Genomic DNA, 11,314 nt, shown 5'->3' on the forward strand with positions numbered 1-11,314 from the left:
ACCGGCGCGCCACCCGCCAATAGGAGACGCTCATGACTCTCGGGCCTCTCGGGGCGCATGTTCACCTGTGTTCACCGCATGACACACTTACAGATTAATTAATGAAAATGCAGATAAGGAGAATGAGAAGTCGTGGGCGGCACGGTAATGAACTTCACCCGCATCAGGGGACGGGGTCACACACCGACGGTTTCCTAAAGCGGAATGCGTCGGTAGAGACGCAAGAAGCGCCCTCGCGCTAACGGGTTGTCTGCCGACCACGATTGACTTGCATCCTCCAGGCCATGGACGAAGCCGACGCTCTCGGAGCCTTGGCCAATGCCATTACTCTCCTCACTGAAAATCCATACGACTTGGCCTTGCATGCGCAGCATGTCCGCCTTGCTCGTGAGACAGGCATGGAGGACCAGCTCGAAGCCGCCTTGGACATGGTCACAACGTTCTGGGCTGCTGGGGACTCCATTTGGCTCCCTCTACTCGACATCAGGATGAAGGGCTCCGATTTGGATACCGCTAAGGGTGCTACGAGCACACTTGCCTTGTTCGAGCTGGCGGAACGAGACTACCTATGTAAGTACTGCATTCTAGACTCTTGTGATGTCCGCGACTTATACGCGCTCCTGGAGCCATCCCACTGTTATATAAACATGCCGAGTTTATATTGGAACGATACGAACACTTCAAGGAGCAAGGAGCGCGCCTGGATGACCTCGGCGAGATGTTCACATCTGACTGGACACTCGAGGAACTTCAAAGGATAGTGACGAAAGGTGCCGGTCATTTAGGCGAGGCAAATCAAGTTTCTCAACAATTTGAGTCTATTGAGTCTTACTAACCTGTGCAATCACAGGGTCACAAACTATGGGATGTTATGAGAGACTTCATGCTGGAGTACCTGAGTGAGGCTCCTGTTGATAAGATGTACGTGCACTACACTACCTACACTGCATCCCCTCAACAAAAGTGTAGACCTGAGCTTTCTGCGCGCGTAGAAGCACTTTTGCTCGAACGTCTGAAGCAACCGCATGCCAGTATGTTCCGCGAATAGCTTCCCTCCGGACCTTGCCTCACCAATTGTAGACAACGATGAAACTTTCCAGGCATATTCATCTTTTACTACCAGCCATAGGCCTGCAGATGAATATGAATCGCTCTTGGTGAAAGCCTCAAAAGGACGCTCTCAGGCGATCAAAGCATACCAGCGCAGGGAGGAGATGGAGCACTCACTCGTACGTTCCCGTCTGAGCAGTCGTGTCCATAGTACTGATATCACCTGTAGCGACAGTCCGGTTTCTCGCTGGAAGGCTACGCATACTATATCGCTTCGGAGAAGAGAGGCAAGAAGCCTGACCTCTTCATACTCGACACCCTTTACGAGCGGGCCATTACGGAAGCAGACAAGCGCAGGTTTGACGGTGATATTGGGGCTGAGAGCGCATTGCGGGCATTTTGGTTAGGTTATGTGGATAACCTGGTGAGGCTGATTGCCTGCGTTGCGGATTGCATTAATGAAAAACGGTTACTGCTAGCGTCAGCACGACGAGGACGAAGAGGTACAACTCACGACTTTCAAGCGCGCAACACGGAGTGTTCCCAGCTGTGGTGAGATTTGGGCACGATACCTTCAATGCTTGGTGAGCGTCTTGTCAAGCTGTTGACGAATCCTCGTTCACCATTCCCTTAGGAACGTATCGGGCGTGGCGATCAGATAGACTGTAGGTCTCTCCTTAATAGATCTCCTCAGTAGGAAGATAATGGAGCTCGGCAGCGACATATCACAGTGCAATATCGGTTAGCCTTCTCACCTCCGATGTCGACCAGCTCGTACCTGTCGTTCAGGCGAAAGCTGGCTATGAAAGGCGCGAGGCTGAGAGCAAGGAGGGTGGTATGTGTGCCTAGTGTTTCTGAATGCGATGGCTTCTTATCAAGAGGTTCAGCCCCTGAGGACGGCTTTGAGGCCGCTCTGGCGACTTTGCTGGAGGGCATAGGCAGAGTTCGCACAGGTCAGTCGGCCGTTCTGCCCGCTACCCACCAAAACTGATTGTCTTTTTCAGCGAGCAAAAGTGGAGATCCCCAGCTTCGGCTGGAGAAATACTTCTCTGCCTTGGTGTGTCTTAGTCTATCCAGCTTTGGTGAGCAAGGCTGAGCAGCATCGTAGTGCACAGAAGTTGCCAATATGGCAGAACATGCCGTTATCATGTGGGAAGATGCCACAAAGTTTTACAAGACCAGCTACCTTGCTTGGATGGCGCATGCGGATATCTTGATGTAGGTTCCCCTCAAAATCTGTATACGAACCCGACCAAATGATTGTTCGTGGCTTCTAGTAAGCAGCGATTATACATCGATGCCCGGAAAATCTTCCGTGATGTCGGCAACAAGAATCTCGACTGGCCAGAAGTCATTTGGAACGCCTGGATACAGTTTGAACACGTCCATGGCTCAGTAGAGGAGCTCGAAGATTGCCTCGACCGCGTCGAGAGGGCGCGGGAAAAGGTCAATGCAAAACGCGCCAAAGATGCGGAGAAGGCTGCCTATGAGGCCATGCAAGTCGCTGCAGAGCAGCAAGCCGCAGGCGTTTCTGTCGCTGGTGTCCTGGTCCCGGATGTCGCGCCTCAAACTCAGGCCGCGGAGGAGGCGCCCATGGACGTTGATAAGACGCGGCAGCAGCGCAGTGAGAATGGGGGCAAGCGGAAGGCAGAAGACGAACTCGTGCCAGAGGAGAGCAAGAAGCGGCATACCGGTGAGTTTACTCGCCTCATGAGTCAGGCATCGGCAGCTAACACTCGTGCAGAGGCAAGCCCTGCGCCTCTCAAGAGGTGAATATACGAACAAACACCTATGTGGCATCATGGTCGTGTTATTAATCACTTCTTAGGGATCGCGAGAACTGTACGGTATTTGTAGCCCACCTACCAACCGATACCACTGAAGATGATCTGCGTACACTCTTCAAAGATGTGGGTAGATTCATGGTCTTTATGCTCCTGATTCAGATTCATACTTATTCTCCAGTGTGGTCCGATACGAGAAATCAAGATCACCTCCATGCCCAACAGTCTGGTAGCTACCGTTGAGTTCATGGAAAGGGTAAGTCGTTCGCTTGCTACGGCTGACTCGAGTACTGATCTATGGGACTGAAGGAAAGTGTCCCTGCTGCCCTTACCAAGGACAAGAAGCGGATACATGGAGAAGAGATAGCTGTGCATCTCGCCTGGAAATCCACCCTATATGTCACAAACTTTCCCGAAACCGCGGACGATAAGTCCATCCGGGAGCTCTTTGGCAAGGTATGTGTACGATATAGTCTATCATTCGGAGGAGTGAGCCGACTATACGTTATAGTATGGCGTGCTATTCGACGTCCGGTGGCCTAGCAAAAAGTTTAAGAGTACTAGAAGGTTCTGTTACGTGCAATACACATCACCAGTAGGTTGCAGGTTTCATGTGCTTCGCGTGATCTGATTGTTACCCTATTAAGAGCGCAGCTGAAGCTGCCCTCGAGCTTCACGATCACGAACTCGAGCCGGATCGTACCCTGCAAGTATATATCTCAAACCCTGAGCGAAAGAAAGAGCGGACGGACGCCGATGCGAATGATCGCGAGCTGTACGTCGCAGGATTGGCGAAGTCGGTCAAGAAAGGAGACTTGGAGAAGTTGTTCAGCACGGTGAGTACTTACGTGGGGGATGCTGAATATCTGATAATGTTTATTGTCCGGTTAGTACGGCACGGTCAAAGACATCCGGATGGGATTCGACGAGAAGGGCCAAACAAAAGGTTTCGCGTTCGTGGAGTTTGAACAAGACGTTGGTGTCTCGTCTCTTCTCATTAAGCTACTGAGTCTAGCTCACTTCAAACACAGAGAGATGCGCTGGCTGCTCTTGCAGCTAATAATCACGAACTGAAGAAGCGCCGCATAGCTGTGACGCTAGCCGACACGCGGGCCAAGAGCAGCAAACACTCGTAAGTAATGATTATCGTGCATTTTTGCGTTATATGACACCTGTAATTCAGGGCACCAGGGAAGAGGCGACCCGAAGAGGTCCGCAACCGGTCTATCCGGTTACGTGGGCTGCCTGCTGGAACGCAGGAAGGTCTTCTGCAACAAATGCTCGATAAGCTGGTCAAAGTTCGGCGTGTCGAAGTGTATGCTGGCCGGAACGAAGCGGTGATCGAGTGTGAGTCTCCTGCTGTAAGTAATCGGTCAGACAGCTATGTCGTGCCTTACCGCTAACAGCTTCATGTAGGAGGCTGGAAAGCTTCTGCTACACCCTGAGCCGATTGTGTTCAACGGTAGCACGCTTCAGCTATCTGAAGAGGGCCCTGAGACGACCGGCAGTAAACGACTAGCCGGACCATCTGCCACTGCGGGCAGCGGGCTGTATATACCACGCTCAGCAGTCTCGAGACCTCGTGCGGGCCTCGGAAGCAAGAAAACGGCGAATATTACTGTCTCTGCTGCTGCATCTGCCACAACTGCAGCCACTCCCGGCGCGAGCTCTGGGGCTGTGAAACCATCGCTGGCCGCGGCAAAAGGGCAAGACGACTTCCGCAAGATGTTGGGCGTCTAAATATCGTGTGAACAATCACGAATGGAGAACGCGGGGTAATAGCGCGCTTGCGGACACTACTTTGATTCTAACCACGACTGTTGTCGACGACCTCGTGTATGCTTCACTATAATGGATTCCAACGAGTTTATGGAGAGCACTACTGTGCGTTTTGAGTGGACTGTCCGTGATCTTGCCGAGTTGTTTGACAATAGGTGCGTTCCTCTTACTCAGGGATGTGCATTTGACGTGTAGGTGTGGCAAACGAGAGACGACGCTGACCTCTTCCCCACAGCAAGGGAGAGATAAAGTCGAAGGTGACAAAGTCTGCCAAGTTTGGTGGCGGTCGCTGGCAGGTAAGGGGGATGTCAGCTCACTGAAGAAACTAAACGCGGAATGGCTACAGATCCTTTTCTATCCCAACGCGGGTATTGTCAATGCAGATGGCCAAGGTTTCGTGAGTCTGTATCTTGCGTGTGAAGTGAGTGGTTATGTCTCCAGTTTTCCTAGATGCTGACACAGCTGTGCAGCCTACGGCAGAAGAGAAAGATAACGCAGTGAACGGCAAGTAAGTGTGATCGACCCACTATATGCGCTGCATCATGGGCTGAAATGCCAGAAGATGGGTCCGAGAAGGTGTTTATAAGTTTGGGTTTGAGCTGCGCAAGTACGAAAGTCGCCTTTCAGTACCTTTTGAACACGGCTGAATTTCATCTCAGTCCTTCGAGGACAATTCTTTTCAACAACAAGGAGGCAAACGACCATTCTTTCTCATGGAAGGTAGGCTCACTTAGTTTGCGCTTGTTGCTGTACTCTGACCAACGTAGACTGTGAACTGGGGATGGTACTTGCGCTCTCGCCACCACTCAAATCATCGTGTCGCTCGCTGATATCCCGTTGCAGGGCTCAGTTTGCCCGAAGAGATACTGTATTCTACCAAGCAAGTTCAGTCCGTCAAGCGGATGCTATGCTGATTACCTGTACGATCACCTCGTCGCCGGTGCCACCAGTGCCTCCACCGGCCATTCCAAGACAACCTGTGCCAAAGGACCTGTTGGACGCGATGGGCAGCCTTCTGGACGAGTGAGCTCTACTCTTTTTTCCCCTTGCAAATTCGTTTGTTGATGGCTCGCAGCCCCGCATACTCTGACGTGGAATTCGTTTTGCCGAGAAGACGAAGGAAGGGCGTTAGAATAATCTACGCTGCGGGACGATTACTGCGGAGGGTTGACTACTTCGACACTAGTGAGTATTGGACAACATTACATCTGTCACACATGCTTACCTTGTCATACACAGTGTTCCATTCTGGATTCGCGGAAGGAATGCGCCTGGAACCACTACCGGCAGACCTAGGTGCAAATATAACCGTCGCGGATCCGGACACCGAGATGACATGTGCGGAAGATGAAGATTTAGGTGGTAGCCTCCCCCACCGTTTTCAGGACTCGGATGACGAAGATGATAATGATGACCTCGTCATGGCCGATGACACGGAAATTCAGCTGCCACGGTCGGAAACAGAGAAGGTAGATGTGCAAGGAGACTCAGGCGGTTGGGTTAACATGGAGGATGACCGCTTCGGCGTCCGTTCAGACTCTCACGAAGTAGCAGAGCAGCGCGATACTGCCAGAGTGCCGTCCCGTGCGTCACGGCCCGGAACACCTCGTCAACCCGTGACCAGCAACCTTGGTGCCGTCGATAGGCCTGGTATTATACCGGGCCGCGAAGACTCGACTAAAAATGTTTTGGGTCCTCGAAAGGTCCGTGTCGTGGTGAGGGATGTTGCGTACAGCACGTACCGAGCCGCCCTCTATTATGTGAGTCTTGATCTGGAGCCATAGCCTCCTGCGTGAGCACCCATATCGTCCAACAGATCTATACGGATACCATCGTCTTTGCTCCACTCGCTTCTTCTTTCACGAATCACGGCTACTTCAGCCCTATGCCTCCAGCTCTCAAGCAGCCTCGGTCGATTGGTTTGTCCACTCCAGCAGCGACGGCACCAGAGACGCAGGGTATTTTTCAGCTCGGTCACACCCAGAAGTCCTCGCTATCATTAGACATAGCGCCAGGCCATCCGTCTTCTCGGAAAGAGTGGATCGCTGAATGGGAGAAAAACAATCCTGGAAGACCGCGACCCTGCTCTGCAAAGGCAGTATACCGCCTAGCTGACAGTGGGTTGTTAGCGTGCGTTGTTTCTAGGCATGTACTCACTGATACCTTCGTAGAGCTTGATTTGCAGGAATTAAAGGACCGGGCATTCCAGCACATTATCAAGTCACTCGCTGTAGATAATGTTGCGTACGAAGTGTTTTCTGATTTCTCCGCTGCGTTTGAGGACGTTCGGAAGGTGCGCGCGGCCTCCCATACTGACTATATGGCCACAATTGATTTTCTATACAGGTGGAAGTGCAGTTCTTCCTGGACCACTGGGCTGACATCCGGAGCTCCGATGCTATGCGCAATGTCTGGCAGCAGATCAGAGTCGGCCGCCACCCTGGTTTCGAAGAAGGTCCGTGCTGTACATCTCCGCAGTTGAACATCGCCCTGACTTTACTCCACCAGTCTGGCCCTTAATTGCGGGAAATCTGGAGTTCAAGCCACTCAGCAAGGCTGATACCACAAAGGAAGGGGAAGGGATGTAATGGAAGAGATATCCTGGCAGTTTCTCCGCACGTTGATGGAATGCTTTATGCTGACAAGGTGTGCGCGTTAAAATACAGTAGATGGTCATTGGCATAAATACGTTGGACGTGTCATGACCGACGTCATCATTCTCCGGTAGCCAACTTCTGTCACCGGGCAGAATGGTAGTCATGAACCCTCTGCCGAGCTTCGACCCGGCGGGGAGAGTTCAACACGTTTGAAACTCTAGCGTCGTATATAGCTGCGCATACTTAGTAAGTTAATCCGACAGAAATCGACTCCCCACGGGCAACATTGACCATGTCCCTCAACCACGACGGCCCAAGAATTGCCACTACATCCGCTGCTCATGCGTGGTCTCCAAATGTTGCCGGTGTGCACCAGGACCCCTATGTTCAGACAGAGGATAGTGCCATCGAGACAAAGACGGCTGTCTCGTCGAGATTTTGGCCTGGTGGCTTCAGCGGTCCCGCCTCAGAAGACCTCGTCCTTGTTTCTTGTGACAGAATCTCCTTCTATGTGCATTCAACAGTAATCCTTGCAGCGTCATCCAACTCTTTCGCCGACCTCATCCGCTCCACACGCCTCGCCGTTGCGAGCAGAAATGTCGAGCACGACGTCGTCAACGTCCGCGAGACGTCATCCGTGCTCAACATTATCTTACACAGCATCTATAATTTGTCTTGCGCACCATACGCTCCGACGAACGGTGACCTCATCACCGCCGTCGACACTTTCCCAAGGTACGGCTTCTCTGTGCACACGCATGTAGCGCCTTCGACAGCCTTCTTCCAGGTCCTCCTCTCACGGGTACACACTGACCCGCTCGAGTTCTATGCCCTGGCGGGCCACCACGACCTGTACGCGCTCGCCTCGTGTGCGTCGGCGCACCTTCTGGGACTTAAAGTCGGCAGCATACCGGTCGAGGTTGTCGAGAGGATGGGCCCCGTCTATCTCAATAGGCTGCTCTCGCTCCACCAGACGCGCCTGGACGCCCTGAAGGCGATCCTCGCAGGCCCGCCCGCACCGCACTCGCTCACGTACGGCTGCGACGAGGAGAGCCAGGCCTCGCTCGCCCGCGCATGGTCCTTGGTCGCTGCGTATCTCATCTGGGAGATGCGGCCACGTGCGTAATCCACCCAGGTACGTGTACGCGCCCGACATGTACTGACCGGGGCCCGTTTTTTTTTTCGAACTCGTTAGAGCTGACGCCGATCTCGCTGGAACTGACCCTGGGACAGCTGGCGAGGAACATCCGCTGCCCGTTGTGCAAGACGTCCTTCGACGCACGTCTCGCCGGGGTCATGACCGCGTGGGGTTTCGTTCAGGTGAGGCTCGTTCTTTCTGGCAGGAACGTCGGCATGTCGCTGACGGAGACACATGGCGTAGCAATCGATTTAAGAGGAGAATCAGCGAGACGACGTGCGCGCGCCCACAACTCAAGCTGGCACCTCAGTCTCGGTCACCTCCACTTTTAGCGACTTTCGCATCACGCTCACCAAAAAATAAAATAAAAACAAGAAATAAGAAACCCGGTATCATCTTGAAGGCTGTGGCCCTCAATTACTTTCCTCGTTTGTATACACTTGTGCTATCTCGTCCGGTCTTATGCCTGTAATTAGTAGCAGCCATTAGTTACGTCATACGTGACGTGCATAGTGAATGTGAGAAAGCTCCACCTCCCCGTTCACACGTGGGGGAGCATGTTGCCTTCAAATGTGATCAGCTGCATCTTGTTCGTCGCATGGTCGTCTGTCGGCACTGTAGCTAGGACAGAATGACAGACATTTTTGGAGACATAATGGCTTGGCTTGCAATGCATTGTCTGTGTCTGCGTCTCTGAAGACGGCAAGCAGTCGGAGGTGCGTGCTGCGGGCCTTTTGTCATGCCCCCCGCTGTAAGAGGACTGAAAACTGTCGCACAACTCAAGAGACAGTGAAAACGCCACATCACTCCTCGCCGGACGCCATCCCGGTGCACCACGCCACATAGCGCCGTGCGGTAGTACAGTCACGCTTGGACTCTCGTTTGACCGCTGTCTTCCCGTCGCTCTACCAGACTGGACGGATGGGCACGGTACTAGTCGGCTCGATTCAAGCATGAGCCAGCGGCGACAACAAGGAAAGCAGTACAAAGGCGACCAAGAAGACATCGACAACACGACGAAGAAGCAAGGGTATCCCAACACGCTGATAATACATACAAGAGCCAGTCAACAAAAAAAAAAAAACGGAACGCCGCCAAGTAGTAGCCGACAGCCTCTGAGACATCCCTGCCCGCCTCCGCGTGGCGAGTCATCGCGAAGGGTACGACGAGCGGGATCTGTGCTGGCCCCCGGCGCCGCTCCCGCTCCCGCTGCCCGAGGAACCGCGCCTCCGGGCGAGTAGCGGCGGGGGAGGGGGCGGAGGAAACGTGTAGCTCGCAGCCCCGTGACCTCCCTGGCCCGCATCTGCGAACGATTGTGGGGGCGGCGGCGGGGAGAGCGCGCCGAGCGAGGAAGACGCACTGGTACCAGACCCGCTGCTGCTGCCAGACCCGCCGCTGCTCCCCGCGGACGACGAGCGACGGAGGATGACCATCAGCCCGTCGCTGTGCGCGCTGAAGATCGCGTCTACGGCCAGCTCGTCCGCCTGTCCGCGCCAGAGCGACGGCGGCTGCGCGTAGCCACCTCCTCCACCGCCACCGCCTGTGGTGCTCGTGCCTGTGCCCGTGCCCGTGCCCGTGCCCGGCGTCGGCGGGCGCTCGCGCGTCAGCTCGCGCAGAAAGTCGTTGCCGGCGCGTGCCCGGCTGCTCGACGCGGGCGGTGGGACGTCGGTGGGGCGCAGGGTGTGTCCGTGCGTGCGCTGCGGGCGCGAGCGGTGCCGCAGGGCGGGGGAGACGTCGGTCGTGCGTGCGCTGCGGGGAAATAGAGGGAGAGGGAGAAAGAGAGAGAAACGGCGTGCACGTTTTCAGCTGCCGTCGTTCGTCCGGCGGGGAGGGGAGAAGAAAAAAAAAGTATGTTCGCACCTCGAGTCGCGGCCGGTGACGAAGAGCGCGAACTTGCCGTAGCCGAAGCCGCCGTCGCTCGGCTGGCCGCGCTCGTTGACGCCCCAGCCCTTGATGACGTCGATCCAGGAGCGGACGAGCCGCTCGTCGCGGGGGGCGACAAAGTCCCAGAACGGCCGGCCGAGCACGTCCGTCGTGCGCAACAGGCTGTCGTTCGAGCAGTAGCTCACCGTGCAGCGCACCGTGAAGCGGTCCAGGATAAGCGCCGTGCGCACGGACTGCTCCGGCAGCGGGTCAAAGTGCTCCGGGTACGTGTTGTGCGGCAGCGACGGGGGCGAGCCTGTGCGGTGCGGCAGCAGGTGCGCCGGCACGGGGGAGGGCGGCATCGGGCTCGGGTCGTTCCATCGCTAGGGACACGCTGCTGAGCCGGGGTATGCACGGGCAGAAGAGGACGGGGGGGGGGGTGGTACGCACGCGAAACTCAAAGTCTTTTGCGGTGGGCGTGATGATGGTGACCTCCTGGGCGGTCGATGCGTTGTGCATCGCCTTGGGCCCCGGCGTCGCGTAGGACACGCTGCCGACGAGGACGTTCTGGCAGACGGTGCGGGACTGGGCCGGGGACCGGCATCAGCCGAGGCGGATCGAGAAGACCGGCGGGAACTCACGATGGCACACAAGACGTAGCCTTTGCATGGGTCCTTGTGCCGCATGCGGAGGTATGCGAGGACCGCGGCTTGGTCCTGGGTGATGGTGGAGTAGTGGATGCCGCGCACCTGGGCAAACTCGTCGGGGTGCACGAGCTCGAGCGAGGGCCTCCCTATGAGCTCGCGGGGCTCAAAACCTGGAACGGCATCTCAAAAGGTTTGGCAGCGCGGGGCGGCAGGTGGGCGCACCTAGCAAGTCGTGGACGGATGCTGAGCAGTACAGCCACTTTGCCTAGTGTTTCCAGAGTCTTCAGCAGGCCGTTCGGATGGAGAAGGACTCGGGCTCTTACATCCTCGGTAAAGTCGACGATGCCGACTGGGTTGTTGGTGAGCACGGTCGCAGACGAGGGGGCAAGCGGAGACGTACTGAAAGACACGCTTGGGCTGTGGTCCATGGTGCAGAGCCGGGGGCGGAGGGCAACA

The 11,314-nt window shown here is 55.4% G+C and overlaps 5 protein-coding genes across 5 annotated transcripts in view; 4 read left to right on the forward strand and 1 right to left on the reverse strand.

Moving 5' to 3' along the window:
* Window positions 1-243: 243 nt before the first annotated feature.
* PHACADRAFT_261882 (uncharacterized protein) lies at window positions 244-588 on the forward strand (the record flags this gene model as incomplete). The annotated part of the gene is made up of 1 exon (XM_007399378.1): window positions 244-588. A coding segment is annotated over exon 1 (304 nt), but the record flags the coding sequence as incomplete, so codon positions are not given.
* Window positions 589-713: 125 nt separating this feature from the next.
* On the forward strand, window positions 714-4,703 carry PHACADRAFT_261883 (uncharacterized protein). Its single transcript, XM_007399379.1, has 22 exons — window positions 714-790; window positions 851-921; window positions 970-1,031; window positions 1,081-1,229; window positions 1,280-1,474; window positions 1,530-1,634; window positions 1,685-1,715; window positions 1,769-1,885; window positions 1,938-2,003; window positions 2,055-2,107; window positions 2,159-2,268; window positions 2,328-2,743; window positions 2,795-2,819; window positions 2,879-2,960; window positions 3,016-3,090; window positions 3,144-3,290; window positions 3,346-3,429; window positions 3,482-3,670; window positions 3,726-3,809; window positions 3,866-3,966; window positions 4,018-4,195; window positions 4,251-4,703. Exons 1-22 carry the CDS (start codon window positions 719-721, stop codon window positions 4,572-4,574), a joined length of 2,736 nt encoding a protein of 911 aa, XP_007399441.1. The 5' UTR covers window positions 714-718; the 3' UTR covers window positions 4,575-4,703.
* On the forward strand, window positions 4,704-7,201 carry PHACADRAFT_101599 (uncharacterized protein; the record flags this gene model as incomplete). Its single annotated transcript, XM_007399380.1, has 15 exons — window positions 4,704-4,768; window positions 4,849-4,909; window positions 4,960-5,034; window positions 5,084-5,121; window positions 5,173-5,220; window positions 5,273-5,333; window positions 5,381-5,397; window positions 5,457-5,636; window positions 5,689-5,798; window positions 5,853-5,909; window positions 5,961-6,187; window positions 6,317-6,373; window positions 6,430-6,906; window positions 6,960-7,068; window positions 7,122-7,201. The coding sequence occupies 15 exons, from the start codon at window positions 4,704-4,706 to the stop codon at window positions 7,199-7,201; spliced, it is 1,662 nt and encodes a 553-aa protein (XP_007399442.1).
* Window positions 7,202-7,502: 301 nt separating this feature from the next.
* PHACADRAFT_199137 (uncharacterized protein) lies at window positions 7,503-8,603 on the forward strand (the record flags this gene model as incomplete). The annotated part of the gene is made up of 3 exons (XM_007399381.1): window positions 7,503-8,328; window positions 8,406-8,530; window positions 8,592-8,603. 3 exons carry the CDS (start codon window positions 7,503-7,505, stop codon window positions 8,601-8,603), a joined length of 963 nt encoding a protein of 320 aa, XP_007399443.1.
* Window positions 8,604-9,263: 660 nt separating this feature from the next.
* PHACADRAFT_187070 (uncharacterized protein) overlaps window positions 9,264-11,314 on the reverse strand; it is a gene marked incomplete at its 5' end in the record, with an annotated part of 3,009 nt that continues 958 nt past the window's right edge. Inside the window, 7 exons of the mRNA XM_007399382.1 lie at window positions 9,264-10,097; window positions 10,209-10,594; window positions 10,662-10,796; window positions 10,853-10,927; window positions 10,961-11,028; window positions 11,081-11,123; window positions 11,182-11,275. Coding sequence (XP_007399444.1) covers window positions 9,497-10,097; window positions 10,209-10,594; window positions 10,662-10,796; window positions 10,853-10,927; window positions 10,961-11,028; window positions 11,081-11,123; window positions 11,182-11,275 — 1,402 coding nt within the window. The 3' untranslated portion in view covers window positions 9,264-9,496. The remainder of the gene's footprint in view (window positions 10,098-10,208; window positions 10,595-10,661; window positions 10,797-10,852; window positions 10,928-10,960; window positions 11,029-11,080; window positions 11,124-11,181; window positions 11,276-11,314) is intronic.

This window comes from Phanerochaete carnosa (genome assembly GCF_000300595.1).
Source record: "Phanerochaete carnosa HHB-10118-sp unplaced genomic scaffold PHACAscaffold_9, whole genome shotgun sequence".
In the NCBI taxonomy this organism is placed as follows: Eukaryota; Fungi; Basidiomycota; class Agaricomycetes; order Polyporales; family Phanerochaetaceae; genus Phanerochaete; species Phanerochaete carnosa.